At 41.0% G+C, this 21401-nt stretch overlaps 1 protein-coding gene across 1 annotated transcript in view; it reads left to right on the top strand.

The window, feature by feature from the left end:
• The window catches only part of cntln (centlein, centrosomal protein), a 454938-nt gene that overhangs the window by 404444 nt on the left and 29093 nt on the right, over positions 1–21401 (top strand). The window contains exons 25-26 of the mRNA XM_060846250.1: positions 8276–8464; positions 13517–13594. Of these exons, the coding sequence (XP_060702233.1) occupies positions 8276–8464; positions 13517–13594 (267 nt within the window). The remainder of the gene's footprint in view (positions 1–8275; positions 8465–13516; positions 13595–21401) is intronic.

Genomic DNA, 21401 nt, shown 5'->3' on the forward strand with positions numbered 1-21401 from the left:
TCCATTTCCAATTCATAATTATATTTTGCAGACCAGCCAGTTTTTTCCTTTATTTGATGGTACCATTAAGGTAGTAAGGATGAGAACTCCTTGAAAATTCCAGTGGCAATGCATGCTTTGCACAAGGGAGACAAAGTCACAAATGCTAGATGTTACATCACTTCCAATCATGTCCTTTGTGTTGGAGGCACAAGAATGGAGGCACTAACAGTGTTGAAGTTCTCCTTACAATTGGTACCATTTGATCCGAGAAACAATAGCTATCTTTTGCAACCAATTCTCTGCCTTTTTAGTGTGAATTCTGCCAGAGTTTTGCTAGAGTTGAAGTGGGAAGTTTCAAATTACTTGTTTGTATTTTTACGTCAAATATAATTGGACTGAAATACTTAAATGAGGCACTTTAGTGAGAAAAAGCTATTACATTGAGTTCAAGAATTAAATATGATCTTCTTTGCAGTATGTCTTGTATCCCTGTTATTTCCTTTGTGATATCAGAACCTGTCCTCAGGCATAAGGAGAGCTTCATCTGCAGAGTAAAGGTAATCTGCCTTTCTCTGATTTTGTCTAATGGAACTGCCCCAGTATAGATTCTATTGAGCTGGTGACTGTGAGGGATGGAGAAACTGATCATACATACTGCAAAGTCCTACTCATGGCAATTTCTGAAATTCATGCTTCTTGAAGTTGCAGCTGATTCAGAAAGGAATGGTGATAGTAGCTACATACAGAGTACAGCTCTCACACAAGACTTTCAGTCAAAGGAGAGACTTGAAGCAGCTTTGACAATGTTGATCACATTCTAAAGACACATGTCTTTAGCCATTGTATATTCACTGAGAATTACTGAAAGATAGAAAAGATGTTGAACTTTTAGTTGCCTCAGCTCCATCTCCGAGTCTTAAACCACCCTTGTATCCTCTCTGGCAATGATCTGTGTGTTGCCTTCCTTCTCTAATTGTTATAGGGTGTTCTATGTTAGAACAGGTAATGTGAATTGACCAAGTTAGCTTTAGTAACCATGAGTTGTACTAAAACTTTGGTACTTGCATCTAGTCCATAATGGCTATTTTTACGCAAGTTAGAACAAATTAAACCAATTATAAGAAATTAAACCACTTTAAGGAGCATTATGACATAAATCAAATATTCAAATTTAAATAAACTGTCACTCCTGCAGCATCTCTTGGCCAAGGAAGGCCTTGAAAATACCTCTGGGCACTGTGTGCTCCCTCTCCAAGGACACCTAGGCACATAATGGCCTTGCTAATAAGTGACTTCAGCAAACAAGTTAATCTAGTGTATCCAAGGATGGGAATGAAGGAATAATTCTAAATGAAAACTGGAGCTTTAAATGTCACTGTGCTATTCACAGCTCAATAATAACTCATAAAGCATTTCAACAAACTCATAATGGGCCAGGATAAATATACTTAGTATTGTTTCTGTGCGTTCTTACATGTAGCTTTTTTATTCACTCGTGGGATGTAGGTGTTATTGGCTCGGCCAGCATTTATTTCCCATCCCTCGTTGCATTTGAGAAAGTGGCAATGAGCTGCCCTCTTGAATCGCTTTGTTTGTGGTATAGGTGCAATGCCTTAGGGAAGGAATCCCAGGAGTTTGACCCAGCAATACTGAAGGAGCATCAACGTATTTCCAAATGAGGATGGCAAGTGGAGGGGAACTTGCAGGTGGTGGTGTTCTCAAGTATCTTCTGCTGTTGTCTTTTTAGATGATAGCGGTTGTGGGTTTGGAAAGTGCTGTATAAGGAGCCTTGGCACGTTTCTCCTGTACATCTTGTAGGTGGTTGCATCTTGCTGCTGCTGCTCCTGTGAATCAGCGATGAAGAGAATCATTCATTCCTAATTTCTCACTAACCTGCCTGGACTTGAATTAGTGCTCATCTTCTCTGTAATTCTGTATTTGATTTCTCCAAATAGATTTCATCTAAATAGATTTAAATAGCCCTAACCAAAGTTGCAAATGACATCCTGTTATTCTGACTTTGGTGCATTAATTTGCTCAATCTCTTTAACCTAACTGTAATGTTTCACAGTGACCACATCATTCCACCTCCTCCCCGTACATGTCAAAGGGTCTGCTCCTGTATGATTCCACTGTCATTTATCTAGTTGTACCAGCCTATCGCCTGCTATAGTTTCTCTTTCTCCCTACCTGAGTTATCTCTGGAATCCTGAAGGATCTATCCTTGGTCATCTCTTTTTCACCTCCAAGTTACCCCTTGCATCACCTTCAGACATTGGATTAGCATCTGCACAAACACTTTGGATACCCAGTTACTCTTTCAGTCAAAGTTTCTGATATCTGGAACTTTGACATTCATGTAGCTTGATATCCAATCTTAGGTGAGTTTCACTTCCTTCCAGATAGATGTTAAGAAGACTGAAATCTTGGTCACCACCACAAATGCCATATTTTCCTCATCCATTCCTGTCCCCAATCACCCATAATATCAAACAGTGATCTTGACTTTCTGTGGTCTTGAATATTTTTAAAATTACTTAAAAACGGAAGTTGATAATGAGACACGTATTAATGTAATCAGAATTGAAAGGGTGCCTGTTGATTAAAAAAAATACACATTTTGGAACCATTACTGACAACCTTCCAATGACATATAAGTGTGGCATCAAGATAGACTAATGAATGCTATATCCTGCACCAGCACTGCCAAATCTCTGTAGATCTTTTAAGTTTTCGCATCTCAAAAAAAAATTATTCATTGTCACAAATACAGGCTTGCAATTGGAGTTGCATGTTTGGAGTATGAAACTGATGAAAAGGATGCTCAAGGCCCTTCTGTAGAAGATTTGACAGTTAGTGAGCATTTTTGAATGTGCTTAAGACTGCTTATATAAAAAGTCCTAGCACTGCAATGCAACTGTTTTATCATGGTAACAGTATGAGCTCACAATTAAATCATTAATAACAAATGATTATTAAGATTAATTGTTGGCTTTACCACATATTCATTTGGGAAGACAGACCAGCATTTTGATGTTACTGTCATCCTAAGCACTGTATTAAACTTCAGTAGCTTAAAACATGCCCTATGGTCAAAATTTTATTAGAATTATTAGACAAGGTTGTCAAGAGTGGAAGTTACTGTCAAGTGCCAGGTTTAAGTTGCTTTGGGGCAACTGTCATTAAGCCGAGTGAACAACACAAGAATAAGGAAGCCGTTTGCTTCGGGAATATCATCTCCCTGTGAACTCTCCACAGACTAATGTAGGAATACAATGTGGTCAAGTTTTAATTATATTTATTGCGGTATCTCTTAGAAAAATTATTACTTCAATCAATAAAGTAAGACAAAGAAACAGGGCTAATGTGCTGTAGGCTGTTGAAACTGTTATAGTTCTGCTTAGTTCACACATGTCTAAAAATATGTCTACTCCACCTAATGAGAACAGTCTTTAACATATTGCTAGCAGTCCTGACACATCTTTTCCAGATGTTATGCCACATATGTGCCTTTTATGTATGTTATGGTGTGCAATAATTAAAAGCCTTAGTATTTGAAAACTAACAAACCATGAATGAACTTGATCTGTGATCACAATTGGAATTTAACTTTAGATTATTCTTTGCACTCACTTCAACTCATCATTAACAGTAAAGCTTCCCTCTCCAAACTCACTCCTTCAAGAACGTTTTTTTTAAATCCAACACTTCAATCCTTTTCTTTACTGGCTTGACACGGTTTTATTCACTTGTACATATAAACCTTGATCAGGTGGGCAAATGGGCCAAGGACTGGCAGATGAAGTTTAAATTACATCAATTATATAAATGAGGTGTTGCATTTTGGTAAGGTAAACCAAGGCAGAATTTATACACTTAATGGTAAGGTTCCAGGAGTGTTGCCAAACAAAGAGGCCTTGAGGTGCAGTTTCATAGTTCCTTGAAAATTGAGTCACAGGTAGACGGTGGTGAAGAAGGTGTTTAGCATGCTTGCCTTCATTGGTCAGTGCATTGAGTGTAAGAGTTGGGAAATCATGTTGCAGCTGTTCAGGACAATGGGTTAAGCAATTTTTGAAATACTGCGTTCAGTTCTGATCTCCCTCCTGTTGGAAAGATGTTGTGAAACTTGAAAGATTCAGAAAAGATTCAAATGACTGTTGGCAGGGTTAGAGGCCTGAGCTATAGGGAGAGGCTGAATAGGTTGGGGCTATTTTCCCTGGAGCATTGGAAGCTGACGGATGATCTTACAGAGGTTTATATAATCATGAGGGGCATGGATAGGGTGACTAGTCAAAGGCTTTTCCCCAGAGTAGGGGATTCCAAAACTAGAGGGCATAGGTTTAAGGTGAGAGGGGAAAGATTTAAAAGGGACCAGAGGGGCAACTTTTTCGGGCAGAGGGTGGTGCACTTGTGAAATGAGCTACCAGAGGAAGTGGTGAGGCTGGTACAATTACAATATTTAAAAGGCATATGAATAGGAAGGGTTTACAGGGAAATGAGCCAAATGTTGGCAAATAGGACTAGATTAATTTAGGATATCTGTTTGACTTGGTTGCATTGGACCAAAGGGCTGGTTTCCATGTTGTACTTTTCCAGCTCCATACTTTTTTGATCTTTGTGTGAACTGATATGGCATTTTTAAAAATTGAAAATAATATGCAAATTTTCTTCTGTGCTTCCTGCAATTTAACAAATTATTTTGGAAGTTGATTTGGGCAGTAAAGTTTCAATTATGCAATTTACATAAATATCCCACAGTTTGCGATCTGTATTGTTAGTTTAAGAAGGTTCCTGCCAAACCAGCATTCTAATGGGACATGGACTTTCTTTGTCAGCCATTTCGACTTTAAAGTTCGATCGTTGTTCCCAATTTGCCTAGTCATAAATGCAAGTTGAATAAGTAATGAAACACTGGGGAGCACCACTGATCCACAGTGACAATACTATACCAGCAGAGCGTGGGCGCAGTGAACAGAATAAATTGACGAACCTTTGTTTTAAAAAAACTGAGGATGTAATTGAAATACATAAAAATTCAAATTGAAGGATAATTGGAATCGTACATAAAAGGATAGCTATACTATTTTAATGCATGTGTTTAATTCAAATTACTGAATAATTTATTCAAATTGAACAAGAGATGATTTTGAATCATCAGAATGTGCTATAAGTAAAAGGAAGTGAATTCAGAGGAAGACAGTAGCACACTGCGTATGGGCATAAGCATAGGATACAATTTCACACCTGTGATACCTTATGTACCTGTGTTTCCAATCTTAGCTGCATGCTTGTCAGTTCACACTATCTACAGCTGGCTTGTCCAGCATGTGCCCTGGGGGCTCGGAATCCAGCCCTGCATGACTCCCAAAATGTTGTGCGGACCAAAAGGTAGAAGTGACAGATTAGCAAGGAGCTGCTCCTCTAATCACAGGCCATTGAGTCACCAGTGAATCTATCTGCAGCAAGTGTGGGAGAGAAACACTGTATAACTTGGAGGAGCTGTGAACTTCTCTTTTGTTTTTGTAGTTTGGTGAATTTTGGAAGTTGCAATTCTCATCAGCCCATGGCTGCGTGCTCTCTCTCTCTCCTTCGTCCCCACCTTTTTCCACCATACTGTCATTCTCTTTACCTTTGGCTTGGTCATGCTATCATCATCCTCCCCTGCAGATGATGGCCCCCTAGAGGAGGACAGAGGTTAATATAGGCGAGTGAACTGTGGAGCAAGACCAGAGTTACAGAAACAGAACATATCCACCCACGTGGACAGCTCGAGCCTCAACAGATGAAAAAGTGGTCCTGCTGCCTTCACAGTCATCCCCAAATTCATCTAATGTCATATGAGTTCTGTTGAGGCCAGCTCATAGTGTGTGCCAATAGATGAACACACATGGTCAGGGTGTGTTCATCTAAACCCAACTCTTTAGTTCAGCTCTCATCCCACCCCTTTCCCAGTGATGAGGACTTTGGGTCTAAAGTGTCTCATTTTTACTCTGTTTCTTAAATAAAAAAGACAACATCATATTTTTTGAATGGCTCTGCTACTTGGTACTTTGTGATTGTTATTTTTATTATTTAAACTGTCAACGTCCAGCTTTACTGTGGATTTTTGTTTTGAAATTGATGTTTATTATATGGCAAACCTTATCTGACTGAAAATTGCTATCAGCCCCTTGAGTGATGGAAAATTGAAATGTGTGCTTTAGATGAAAGGATTGGCCGATTGTTCTCAAGAAACATCAATCTATCTTATTGAGTGATTAGATTAGATTCCCTACAATGTGGAAATAGGCCCTTTGGCCCAACAAGTCCACACTGACCTTCTGAAGAGCAACCCACCCAAACCCATTCCCCTACATTTACCCCTGACTATGGGCAATTTAGCATGGCCAATTCACCTAACCTGCACATCTTTGGACTGTGGGAGGAAACCGGAGCACCCGGAGGAAACCCACACAGACACGGGGAGAATGTGCAAACTCCACACTGACAGTTGCCCGAGGCAGGAATTGAACCTGGGTCCCTAGCGCAGTGCAAACCACTGGGCCACCGTGCATCCACTCCATCTTGTTTCATCTCCACTAAAGCCCTCCATGATTTTTTTTAATCTTTAGGCTTCAGTTGTTCCAATGAAGCCCTGACCAGACAAAGCCAAATGCTTATTTTCACCCCTCCCTATTTCTCTAATGTCTTCCAACCTTATAGCTCTGAGATACCTGCATTTCACCAATTCTGGTCTTTCCAGCTTCTTTGATTTTAATCAATCGATCCTTGTTGTCTTCAACAAATATGAGGTGATGCATTTTGGGAAGTCTAATTCTGGAGCAAACGATACTATAAACAGAAGAGCCTTGGGAAAGGTTGATGAGCAGAGAGATCTGGGAGTTCAGGTCCATTGTACCCTGAAGGTGGCTGCACAGGTGGATAGAGTGGTCAAGAAGGCATATGGTATGCTTGCCTTCATTGGACAGGGTACTGAGTATAAGAGCTAGCAGGTCAAGTTAAAGTTGTACAAGACTTTGGTTCGGCCACATTTAGAAAACTGTGTACAGTTCTGGTCGCCACATTCCAAAGTAGAGGGTGCAGAGAAGGTTTACGAGGATGTTGCCTGGTATGGAAGATGCTAGCTATGAAGAGAGGTTAGGATTGCTTTCATTAGAAAAAATGAGCTTGTAGGGGGACCTGATTGAGGTCTACAAAATCATGGTATAGACATGGAGGTTGGGGATAAGCTTTTCCCCAGGGTAAGGGATTCAAGAATGAGAGGTCGCACGTTAAAGGTGAGAGGTGAAAAGGAGGATATACACAGCAAGTACTTTACACAGAGGGTGGTAGGTACCTGGAATGCATTGCTAGTAGAGGTAGTAGAGGCAGGCATGGTAGATTAGTCCAGTCCAAGCCTTTGGTTGTAATGCCTACCATTCCTTTTCATTATCATTGCCTTTCTTTTCCCCCTTCCCTCCTTACTTGGAATGTGTAATTAAAATGTGACAAATTTATATGGACAATTTTCATGATGTATGTGAATGCAGGAATTTATAGCAGCAACATAATGACAAGGACAGAATACGATACTAAAAGAAAGGACAGAATTATGTTCCTGTGTTCTAATCCTGTTATCTCCAAAGCTCTCGCAAAGAGGTAACTTTATATTGGCACTTCATGTGGTAATATTCCAGAATATTGAGCAGCCATATAATAAAAATGTTGAAGCATTCCTATTTTTCTGGTGAATTTGTAAAGAGGCCAAGTCTGAGACCAAGACAAAAATGTATTTGTTAAGTATCTTTTTTGCCTACTGATGCAAACAAGCAACTAAAAGATAAAGCATTAAATTTGGAATGTAGTGCTTTACTTACAATTATACTGAATGTGCAGGACAGAAGCAAGCAATTCAGTTTAATTGCTCGATGCTGGTCACTATGCTCCTCAGGAGCCTTCTCCCACTGTATTTTCTTAATCTCGTTCTTTGACATACCTTATTCCTTTCTTCCTCGTCTAGTTTTCCTTAAGTGGATTTATTTGCTTCAAATACTCTCTGTAGACACAAATTCCACATTCCAACTACTCACACCGCGCCATCTCTCTCTCTCTCAATCCTTTTAAGTCTTCCTTAAGACCTACCTATTTGAAAACACCTTTTTATTCTAAGAGTATCTCCTTTCACCTAACCTCGACTTCTTTCCTTCTGTCTCTGGGACATTGTGTTAAATGCAAATTGTTGTTGAACTTCCAGTTCAACACTCAGATTTGTACGTTCCTGTATAAATAACTTCTTGATTATTTTTAATGACAGACTTTCGCCAGTGAGATGTGCAAAGAAATTCAAGACAGGAGAACCCAATTGAAAAGAGCAAAGGTGAAACATATCAGTCATGAAGGTCTTTCAAAAGAGTCTATTAACAAAGCCCAGTCCAGGGCAGCATCCATCCTGAATATTTCACAAAGTGATTTGCAAGATATTTTGAATCTTGAGGATGAAGTGGTAAGAAATAATTTTGCACACCTATTCTAAATAAAAGTGTTATTACAAGTGAATATCAAGTGGATGGAAATTGTGATTTCCTTTAAGACATATGAATGTTCATAAGATTGAGAATAGCCATATGGATAAAAAGCTCAGTACTGAGTTACATCAAGTTAATGTGTATATATGATTTTGAATATGAGAGCATTGTTCTTTCATTTTGTGAAGTTACAGATTACATTATTTTCTATTTGCCAATCTTGCATTACTTAGTTGCAACTGTTCAGTTTCAACACTTGCACGTATATCTACAAATGTCCCATGCGAGCTCTCAGAAAACTTGACTAACTACAAGTTTAGCAGATTGAATTAAGGTGGTTGCTACTACGACCTTCACATGATTAATTCTTTGCATCACATTTGATTTGTTCCTCAGTTGTTGTATGGTCCAGTTTGAAGTCTTATTCTGGCGGCATTGCCAGAAATCTTGGTATTATTGTTAGACAAATGTTCCAGAGATCCAAGTAATATTCTGCAGACTTGCACACAAATCCCGCTATGACAAATGGTGGAATTCGAATTCAATTAAAATCTAGACTGTGAAACCATTGTCAATTATCAGAAAAGTCTATCCGGTTCACCTATGTCCTTTAAGAAAAAAAAATCTGCTGTTTCTACCTGGTCTAGTATACATGTGACTCCAGCCTTCTCTCACTGTATTTTCTTAATCTCATTCGATGACGTAGCCTACTCCTTTCTTCATCATCTAGCGTTTCTTAAATGGAATAATTTGCTCAAATACTTTTTGTGGACATGTTATGGTTGATTGGTAAATGCTGTCTGGACAATTAGGCACGGGCAATAACTGATGGCTGAGCCAGCAACACCCATGTCCCTTCAACGAATAATTAAAAAAAAACTGCCATAGTCTTTTCATGAAAGCATTTATGCCCTGGTCTCCCAAGGATTGTCTGAACATGAAGGTAGATAAAGAGTCATCAATTTCTAGTTATTGCTATGCAAGAATTATTCTTTGTAAGAATGCAAGTGCTCTATGTGCATTTCAGCATTTTAGTTACCTGGGGTACTGAAGACATTACTGTGGGAAGTTGTGTGTGTGTGTGTGTGTGTGTGTGTGGGGGGTGGGGGGGAGGGGGGGTGCGGGAAGGTGGGGGAGGTGTTGGTGTGTAAACAACTAAAAGTACAAACATAAAGAACCAACATTTCTGTACCATCTTCATATGCTGTAATAATGCTGCAATGCATATTCCAGCAGATAAAGCATATGAAGTGCCCTTGTGACGTTGTTTTAATTGTGAAGACTGTGTAGAAGGAGACAACAATTACAATTGCGTAAAGAATACATCAACCTCCAATGGTGCTGCACAGCCTGCAGAGGGGGAAGCAACAGATAAAGATCCACTAAGTAGACAGAGGAGAATGTTGAGATCCTACATCTATAGCTTCTCTGTAATTTCTTTGTAAGTCTGATAGACAGTGCAGGTGCTGATTAAGGATGTCCTGGGCCATCATCACTGAACCATGCAAGATTTGTGCTCAGAAGAAGCGGAGACCATCCATCCCGGTTATTGTCAAAGTCATAGCTCCCCTCAATTGTCGATGATCAGCTCCAATTCAGCCTGGAGTTGAGCCACTCACCCAATTAACACACACGGTCCTCCCTTACCTCTGTCCACAGTCCTTCTACCTGAGACAGAGGTTCACCTGCCCCTCCTCCAACCCAGTTTACTGCATCCAGTGCTCCTGATGTGGTCTTCTCTAAGACCAAACGTAAACTAAGGAAACATTTCACCGAACCTCTCAGTCAGGCCCGTAAGGGCCAGCCTGACCTCCCAGTCACTGCCTATTTCAATTCCCCTTCCCTTTCCTTCTCCGACATGTCCATCTTCAGTCTCCTCCATTGCCACAGTAAATCAGACTGCAGATTGGAGGAATAGTAGCTTATCTTCCGCCTGGGCAGGCTGTAGCCCATATGACTCAACATTGTGTTCTCCAATTTCAAATAACCTTCTCACCCCAACCCCATCGTCCTCTACAGCTCCATCTCTTCCTTTCCATTCCTCCTACCAACCCTTCCTTCTAGCCACAAATTATATTCATTCCTTCCATTAACCAACCAGGTCGTATCCACCACCTGTATTTACCTATCACTACCTAACTGTTCTGACCATCTCCCCGCCCATAACCTTCCACTTGATTGACATACCATCCATCAGTTTCAACATTCACTTCCTCCATCACTGAGTTGTGAAAGAAGTGTGTATCATCTATAAGATGCACAGAAGTAACTCAGCACAATCTTCAACAGCATACATCAAATCTAAGAGTTCTGCCACATAGAAGGACAAGGGCATCAGATGCATTGGAGCACCACATGTGCCCCTCGAAACCACACATCATCCTTACTTTGAACTGTTTCACCATTACTTCATTCTAAGGTATACTTAGTGCACTATGGACAGCAGTGATTCAAGGATACAGCTCCCCACAGCTTTCTCGAGGTCAGTTAGGGATGAATAATGAATATCAACCAAGCTAGCAATCCCCAAATCACCTGGGCAACATTTGCTAGGCAGCAGAGAAAAGCTGAACATTTTCCATCTTAGCAACTCTTGGCAGACAGAGTCAGCAAGTCAGAGAACCTGGAATGAGCTAATTCCATCAGCATACAATCAACAACCTCTGCACTTGTTTGGCCACATGTATCAGGTGGATGGTGGCTTTATACCCACAGACCTTCTGGGCAGAAAACTGACTACGTGGTCACAACTTTCTTATCCATATCTGGACTACAAGGGTATCTGCAAGTGAAATAGAAACATGGTTTGATACTAAAACTGACACCTGAGGCACATGTGACTTCTGAAGGCTGACTATTCAGAAACGTGTTGCAAGGGAGAAACAGAAACCCTATTTGGCATGAAGAGGACCCACAAATCAGAGGTTAGCATGTTATATATCTTCTTAGGGGAGAAAGTGAGGTCTGCAGATGCTGGACATCAGAGCTGAAAATGTGTTGCTGGAAAAGCGCAGCAGGTCAGACAGCATCCAAGGAACAGGAAATTCGACGTTTCGGGCATGAAGGGCTTATGCCCGAAACGTTGAATTTCCTGTTCCTTGGATGCTGCCTGACCTGCTGCGCTTTTCCAGCAACACATTTTCAGCTCTATATATCTTCTTAGCCCATTGTCTGCCTTTGCAGCAAAGGTGGTGGAAACTGCACATTAGATTGTAACCCCTGAAGCACATCATATTATGCTTAACACAGAGTTGCCCACCATGGTGCAAACCATTAACTTATGAGGAAGATGATTGCCGACACTGTTACAATTCTTACTGTATAATCTGCTGTGGGATACTGTCGTCATCAGCTGTGTTGGATGACTGTTTTGTATTTGGACAACTGCTTCCAATTTCCACTGTTGCATATTCACCCACAAACTGTGGCTGCAAATCTTCCGTGTCTCTGCTTGGTTTTCTGTTGGCTCCTCATCAACAACCAAGCATCCCTAATCTTTCATCACTAAGGCTCTTGGGAATGGTCCCCCTTCCAGAGTGTTAGCAGTGGTGGGTTCCTTTGCTGAAATGTGACAATAGTACTCTAAATCTATGTCTCACCTTGTTCCTTCTTAACCTACGGGGATTTCTTTCACGAGAGTGTTTATCTGATTGTCTGATTGAAATGCTGATTATGCTTGTGCTGTGGTAAGTAGTGTTCTTCATGTGTACCTTGTAGAGCACTGGGTTCCCTCTGCTGCACGAAGAGCAGATGGATCATTATGAATGCATAAGCAGTCTTGACCATCTGTACCACAGTGAGATCTAAGACCAGAAAAGGAGAAAACTCTTTTTTAATGAGTCTCCTGTAAACAGCGCAATAAACCTGTTTTACACTTCTGAAATAACTCCAATAATGTGCGAAGTAATAATTTGATCTTGCAGCAGTAATTTTAATGTGAGCAAATTTTCATTTCCTATTGTTAGTTTTTTATTGTAAGATAATTTCAGGTTTTGAAGTGAATAATTCATCTTCCATCAGTTTCTACATAAAATGTTTGACAAAATTATGTCAAAATTGAGGTATTACAGCTACTGCATTATGGAAGATTGAGCACACTGGGGCTTTTTGCTTTAGAAAAGGGAAGATTTAGAGGTGATCTGATAGATATTTTAAAAGTAGGAATGCTTTCAACAGGGAAATCAGGAGCTGAATCTTAACTTCCAAAAGTGAGGAGTTTGTCATCATGTTAGATGTTCAAGTGCAAAAAATCTGAAACAGGAACCCAACCTGCCATCTTCCAGGATGATGGAAATGGGACAAGGAACAGGCACCAATCTGTTCTAGAAGCAATTTGATTTTTAAAGTGTTGTTATAAATATGCATACCTCCATTCTAACAATTGCCATATTCTTACTTTCACCAGACAAGTTTCCCAGGCCTCAGGAAACCAGAAACAAAAAAAGAGATGAGAAGGACAGTGCAAAGTACCTTTCCAGCTCTACTTTTGTTCAGTAGATCAGGAGCAATTCTTGCTGTTTCAACATGCTATGTAATAAACCACCACCCCCTTTAACTTTCTGCTCCACCTTTGAACATCCTAAGCCCCTACCTTGATGTTTGACACCCCTCCACTTTCTATAATGTACTAATACCACCTAACCTCTTTCCTTGCAGCAAATTTAACTGATCTCCTGCATGAGGCTACAGTGTAGAATAAATACAAGATAGTTACTATTAACATTGTAGAGAGTTGAGGAGGAAGTTCTTTATTGAGAGTGCTTAAAATGTGGAGATCACTCCCACAGGAAATGATTGAGGCAAATAGCTCAAATGCTTTTAAAAGGGAAATAGATGAGTAAGTGGAAGAAAAGGCTGAAAGACTGAGATGAATTAAATGGAATGCCATACAACCCATGTTGTACAGAGCTGCAGGGTCAAATAACCTGTTTCTGTAATGTTGCTATGTAATGACAATTGAACAAATAAGACTAATTTTAAAAAAATACAAGGAACATCTTAACATTATGCCACCTTTTACTTACCTATAGGAAGCAGAAGAAAATAAAAAAGCTTTGCAGAAAGATCAGAATTGGCTGGCTGAAATACAGAGGATTCTGGAAGGCCAGGTAATGAAGCATCTTGTGTGTAAACAATTCTTTCATGCTTACTGTAGTCTAAAAATAGCAGGAAACATGTAAAGCTCACCTTATATGAAAAACATCACAGTAAAAATAGTATTTCCATAAATTTAAATATACAACATACAGAACTATTGAGTCAAAATATAATTTAAAAATTACTGTTATACTTTAACTTTATTCAGAAATTACTTCAGTGTTGTTTCACAGTCCAATTTACAAATTTACCAATTTGCAACGATTTTTATTGTATATGGGTGCCATAACTTCACAACACATTCACTTAAACTTACTATTTTAATGTGTGGATCATTTCACTGACATAACTAATTTGGAAGTGAAGAAGATCTGAATTATTTATTTATCTTAAACCAAACTTTATGAAGTTAAACATTGACTTCATTGTCGCATCTTATTCTGTGAATGCCAAATCTGCTTGGGAATAAAGATGCAATAGTGCACATATTTGATAGCAGGGTGAATCAAACAATACAAGGCTGGTACTTCCAAAGTTCTATTGCATCAAATGAGCTGGTCCACATAGAAAGCTGTAGAAGCAGGTCTATCCCCAGTAGTAACAAAAATAGAACCATATGCAGAGGCAAAGGTAGTCATGTGTTACAGAGCAGTACAACTCACCAAGGCCAGCCACATGCATCGATCTGTGCACATACTTTCCCCAACCGCAAGGAAGAAAGGCAACCAGAAGTGCAAGTTCTGAATTTTGTTGTGAAACCTTATATTTGTGCTGTTGTCTTCATGCCATTCCACATCACATGAAATCCTGAAGTACATTTGCAGAATTGCCTCAGAACAGCAATGTTAGTCCACTCCGGCAGAGGTCAATTTGTATATTTTCTTTGGGTATTGGGAAGATGTATATTTAAGATGAAAATACTGTGGAAATGCACATATAGCACTGGATAGAGACAAGTATATGTGAAATATTACAATAGCTGTGGTATCAATTAAAACAAAACATCCCTTTGCTTCTTGCATCTCTCTCTCTCTCTCTCTCTTTCTCAGTCTCTCTCTCTCTCTCTCTCTCTCTCTCTCTCACACATCCTCCCCTTGCCGAAACTAAGTGGAGGAGTGGGGAGGAGTGATTAACAGCTTGTGATCAGACTCTGAATGTAAATATGTTTGAGAGATCAGACAAACAATTGTATTTTGGTAGCACTTGAGTGATCAAGGATTAGCAAATATTTTTAATGAATTCATTATGTCCCATGGACATATTCCTGGCACAATCCTAAACAACGTGTCTACCATTAGAATATAATTTTTAGGGGAAGTTCATAAAATTTGAAGAAATGTATGATCAACAAATCACTGATGAACGTACTGAAGGTGCTGAAATATTATAGCATTGTTATGGCGTAGAAAGAGGTTATTTGACCATCATTTCTGCACTGGCTGTCCAAATGACCATCATGGCTTAATACCATTCTCTTACCTTTTCCCCTCTTGCACAATGTGTTTCTGTTTAAATAATCATCCAATGCCCTCTTGAATGTCTCAATTTAACCTGCCTCCTCCACATTTCCAGGTAGTGCATCATGAACTCAAATCTCCCAATGTGTGGCAAATGTTTTCTCATCTTTCATTTGTGTCATTTGCAAGACACTTTAAATATGTGCTCGCTCATTGATTTTTTTTATGAGTGGGAGCAGCTTCTCCCTGTCTACTCTATCTAACCTATTCATTATTTTGAAAACTGCAATCAGATCACCTCTTAGCCTTCTTCTGTTCAAAGAAAACAGTCTCAACCTCTCCAATGTGTACTCATAACTGAAGTTTCTTATCCCGCAAATTGTTCTTGTAAGCGTCTTTGCACCCTCTCTGATCAGTTCATATCTTTCCTGTAGAAAATGTATAAACCTTGGGTTCCATTGATTTCCTGAAGGTGGCCAGTAGGACATGTGCAATTTTAATAACTATTTCATTCATTATTTATAGGTTCAGGTTAGCTCAGTTGGCTGAGTGGTTGACTTAAGATACAGAGTGACATCAATAGCGAGGGTTCAACTCCCACACTGGCCAGGATGCAGGAGAGAGAGAGCAGCTTGAGATTAAAAGTTTTCATGGTTCCCCTCGCAGAATGTGGGTGGGAGCTCATGCTGAATTAAATTGACCAAATTTAAATGAGCTTGGAGAATCTCCTAATTTGCAGTAGAGGGAGGATCTCCAGAAGAAACCTTCACTATGATTGATAGTTTTAAATAAGACATGTCTAACCTGAGAAAGAAATGAACAGAAGTAAATCCCCAGCAGCTGAGAGTCACTGTGGCCTTGGTGGCGTATATCAAATAACTACATCAGGGATAATGTGAAGTATTCCTGTGGTGTGAGTTTTTTGGTTGTGTTCAAGATAAAAGGGAAAATTGTAACAAACCCAACCTCTCAATACACATCATCTCCCCATTTCCTTCTGTTCTCAATTTCAGTTAATCAGAAAGCTTTGGGTTGAGATTTCTATGACATAAATCCCTTCTTCATCCATTACAGTTTAGAGATATGAACAGGAAAAGACAGATTAAATAAAGATAAACCATTTTCACTGGCTGGGGATTCTCGAGCTAGAGATATATTCTAAAAATTAGGGCCACACTGCTCAGGAGAGATGTTAGGGAGCAATAATGAGTCGTCAGTGTTTGGAACTCATTTCCATAAATGGCAGTGGATGTTCCATTAGTTGTTAGTTTTAAATCTGAGAAGGATACATTTTTATGAAGCAAAGATATTGAGGGATAAAGGCCATTGATAAGTATGGAGTCAGACCACAAATCAGCCGTGATATCACTGACTGGTGGAACAGGCTCAAAGGGGTGAATGACATGCCTCTGTTCTTATGTTCCTACAATTTGCTCTAATATTCCTCCCAATATCATGGTCCACTTTTACAGCTGTAACTATTCAGCTACACACTCCACTGCTCTGAATCTGAATCAGTCTTCGTATTCTGCTGATACTCAGCATCCTGTTAGATTACCTTAAAAATCCACTATACCATCACTCAGATTCTTTAGAATGTTTCTTTAAAAACCTACCTCTAACTGCACAACTAGTTTTGTGTAATATTACCCATTCCATGCAAAGCCTTTTTCTGTTTCCCTTGTGAACTTCTCAGGGTTATCAAGGTATAAATGCAATGTGCAATATGTGTTGTAGAATAACATTGCAGTTATCTGGCACGTATAAGGATCATTCTTTCCAATGGCGCATTCTTGAGTATAAATTTTAAAAAGGAAAGAATAAGGCTATTTTCAGCATAATAGTTGTATAGATAAAATTACTATCTCTCCAGTAATAACATAAATATGTGCCAATATAAAATATGTGTAGGAACAAGTTAGCTCAAGCAACACAGTATTATTAGTTGTTTATATTCAGCAATAAATTAGAATACCTGAAGAGTGGTTCATAGCTTTGTGACCTTTTCCAAGGGATTCGCTTGCAGTCAATTCATGTTTTCCTCACAGCTGGACAGCTGTTTATTACCATGTCTTCCTGTATTCTGCGCAATATTTTCTACAGAGACTGTGCACAGCTTGTTAGTGGGAACTGAATATTGATTTGGAATCCTGTCGATGCAGAAAGAATGAAAAAATGTCCACTAGAGACCTCGCAAACATATTCCTATTGATATTTCCGTGCTGAGTGGAAAGCTGCACACTTGATGACAAGGCTGAGACTGTCTTGAATCACAGGCAAATCCACAGAGATTCCTGGTGTGACCTCTGTGTTTCTTTTCTCTTATCAGTTTCCAAGTTTTTTTTTCTTTATTAACATACTGTCTTCGGGAATACTGTGTCTGTCACAAGTGATTAAGGACAATCAATTGACATTTGGTTATTCCAATTTGTCCGTGGTATTAGTCTCTTGATGTGAGTAAGGTCTGAAGCTGAATTGAGGTAAAACTGTGCATGACTTATTTTATCAAGTGTTGGCTTTCTGGGGTTTAGGAGGGGCATTATCAAGGAGATGAATTCTTGTTTATGAATTTCACCATACTGCTGCCTTAATGTTTTATAATTTGATTTCATCTTTGCAAAGCCAGAAAGCCATTGAAGTCACATTGTATTGGTAGCATTGGGACATACGTGTGCATACGCTCCACATTTTTATAAAATCTAATCTTTGAATGTGAATTCCAGTAGAGGATGCAGTATATATTAGTTTCTGTCAGTGTCTTTATATTTTATTCTAATGCAGTATTCATTTCAGGCTGTATTAATGGATTTAACTGTAACATTGATTTGAGGGGAGTAATTTTCCTCTTTTGCTGTGATAATTTACCCAATTGTGTGCCAGTCACAATGTTAAGACCTGACAGGTGAGTGCGGGTGGGTCTCTCGGCCAATCACTAGTCTTAACACTGGTACCTAGAGTCACCAGAAATTGTCGGCAAATCAAAAAATCTGTAGCCATTGACCTTACAACTGCCGGCCAAGGCCCACGCTCAGGCGATCCAGCGATGAGGAAAGGAAAAGGGTTCTGGAATGTTAGAGAAAAGGGCACGGGGTGGTTTTCAAAGTCCATCCTTTGCTTCCCATCTATGCTTCCAGTTGCCTCCAGATTGAGGCAGGTGGAGGCCCCTTCCAGTAATGTAGGCACAGGTCCTCCCTGGTTTCCTAGTCAGGAAGCTAGCTACCTTTCTCGCCAGCTAGAACGCAAGTAATTGGGTGACTTAGTGACTTGAGACTCTTGGGTGATTGTTAATTGACTAATTTTGTTTTGACTGGTTGTTTGTCAAGAACGTTTCCGATGAACCTTTTCATGGCGAAAGGGGAGGATATCTCATCAGGGCCAGCTCACACAATTATTTCCCCTCTCACCACCTCTCTTGCCAACTGTGGGGGGTGCACATTCCACCCATAATGCCAAAGCTCCAAATTCAAATAATCTATGGAATGTGATGGTGTAGTTTTCTGATGAAGGGCTTACGCCCAAAATGTCGACTCTCCTGCTCCTCGGATGCTGCTTGACCTGCTGTGTTTTTCCAGAACCACACTCTCAACTTTGATCTGCAGTCCTCAATTTCTACCTGCGTTTCCATAAAGCCTTACAAACATATTGTTCAAGTTTTATATCCTACTTTTGTTACTTTGTATTGTAATTTAAATAGCATGTTGTTTACTACATAAATATAAGGAACAACTGCTCCATAACCCTTGTCCTTGAATGTGATGTTAATTCCCAAATCCATGCAAATTTTACCTGAAATTCCGTGTTAAATGCTGGTTATATTCTTAACAATTCAGTCATAATCATGGAACTACTTGTAATGTGAAATCATTCTCTACCCACACTGTTACCTCTTGTCTCTCTCAAGAAATACAAACCCTCTCAGTTTACACTTATGTACTCCCTTCCCAGCAGCAGACATCCTGACACCACTTAGACCTAGGTTAGAAATCACACAGCACCAGGTTATAGTGCAACAGGTTTAATTGGGAGCACTAGCTTTCGGAGCGCCGCTCCTTCATCAGGTGGTTGTCAACCATCTGATGAAGGAGCGCCGCTCCAAAAGCTGATGCTTCCAATTAAACCTGTTGCACTATAACCTGGTGTTGTGTGATTTTCAACTTTGTACACCCCATTCCAACACCGGCATCTCCAAATCATCACTTAGATCTAATTCTCCACCACCTCTCTTTATCACTCTACTGTCCAACAGCTAGTGTAGCAGAAATTTTATGAAACTAAACATCAGAAAGATCGAAGCCATTACCTTCAGTACCCATAACAAACTCTGTTCTTTCACTGCCAATTCCATCCCACTCCCTGACAACTGGCTGATGCTAAAGCAGCCTGTTTTCCATCTTGGTATCGCATTTGATTCTGTGATGACCTTCAAAATACAGAGTTGAGCCATCATTCAGAAATCTATTTCCACCTTTGTAACATCACCCAACTCCACAATTGCCTCAGCTCAGCGGTTGCTGAGACCCTCATCCATGCCTGTTATCTCAACTTGGAGAAAGTGAGGACTGCAGATGCTGGAGACCAGAGTTGAAAAATGTGATGCTGGAAAAACACAGCAGGCCAGGCAGCATCCAAGGAGCAGGAGAATCGACATTTCGGGCATAAGCTCTTCTTCAGGAATGAGGCTGGTGTGCCAAGCGGGCTGAGATAAAAGGTAGGGGGGAAGGAATTTGGGGGAGGGGCACTGGAAATACGATAGGTGGAAGGAGGTGAGGGTGAGGATGATAGGCCGTAGAGAGGGTGGGTTGGAGAGGTCGGGAAGATGATTGCAGGTCAAGAGGGCGGAGCTGAATTCGAGGGTTGGTACTGAGATAAGGTGGGGGGAGGGGAAATGAGGAAGCTGGAGAAATCTACATTCATCCCGTGCGGTTGGAAGGTATCCGGATGTAGCAGATACAGTAAATGATGTGTGTGGAGTTGCAAGTGAATTTGTGACGGAGAAAGAAGGATCCATTGGGGCCTTGGAGGGAGGTGAGGGTGGAGGTGTGGAAGCAAGTTTTGCACTTCTTGGGGTTGCAGGGAAGGTGCCAAGAGTGGAGGTTGGGTTGGTGGGGGGTGTGGACCTGATGAGGGAGTTGCGGAGGGCGTGGTCTCTCCTGAATGCTGATAGGGGTGGAGAGGGAAATATATCCTTCCAATCCTCTCACTTCCTCCGAACCAAAGGAGTAGCCATGGGCACCCACATGGGCCCCAGCTATGCCTGCCTCTTCGTCGGATATGTGGAACAGTTAATCTTGCGCAGCTACACTGGCACCATCCCCCACCTTTTCCTCCGCTACATCGATGATTGTATTGGCGCTACCTCGTGCTCCCACGAGGAGGTTGAACAGTTCATCCACTTTACTAACACCTTCCACTCCGACCTCAAATTTACCTGGACCACCTCAGACTCCTCCCTCGTCTTCCTAGACTCCTCCATTTCTATCTTGGGCGACCGACTCAACATAGACATTTACTACAAACTGACCGACTCCCACAGTTACCTAGATTACACCTCCTCCCGCCCTGCCCCCTGTAAAAACGCCATCCCATATTCCCAATTCCTCCACCTCCGCCACATCTGCTCCCAGAAGGACCAATTCCACTACCGAACAACTCAAATGCCCTCTTTTTCCAAAGACCGCAATTTCCCCTCCGACATGGTCAACAGCGCTCTCCATCGCATCTCCCCCACTTCCCGCACCGCCACCCTTGAACCCCGCCCCTCCACTCGCCACCAGGACAGAACCCCACTGGTCCTCACCTTCCACCCCACCAACCTCCGGATACATCGCATCATCCTCCGTCATTTCCACCACCTCCAGACAAACCCCACCACCAGGGATATATTTCCCTCTTCACCCCTATCAGCATTCAGGAGAGACCACTCCCTCCGCGACTCCCTCCTCAGGTCCATACCTCCCACCAACCCAACCTCCACTCCCGGCACCTTCCCCTGCAACCGCAAGAAGTGCAAAACTTGCGCCCACACCTCCCCCCTCCTCTCCCTCCAAGGCCCCAATGGATCCTTCTATATCCGGCGCAAATTCACCTGCACCTCCACACACATCATTTACTGTAACTGCTGCACCCGATGTGGTCTTCTCTACATTGGGGAGACAGGCTGCCTACTTGCGGAACGTTTCAGGGAACACCTCTGGGACACCCGCACCAGCCAACCAACCGCCCCGTGGCTGAACACTTTAGCTCCCCCTCCCACTCCGCCAATGACATGCAGGTCCTTGGCCTCCTCCATCACCAGACCCTGGCCACACAACGCCTGGAGGAAGAGCGGCTCATCTTCCACCTAGAAACCCTCCAACCACAC

This window comes from Hemiscyllium ocellatum, chromosome 2, assembly GCF_020745735.1.
Source record: "Hemiscyllium ocellatum isolate sHemOce1 chromosome 2, sHemOce1.pat.X.cur, whole genome shotgun sequence".
NCBI lineage: Eukaryota > Metazoa > Chordata > Chondrichthyes > Orectolobiformes > Hemiscylliidae > Hemiscyllium > Hemiscyllium ocellatum.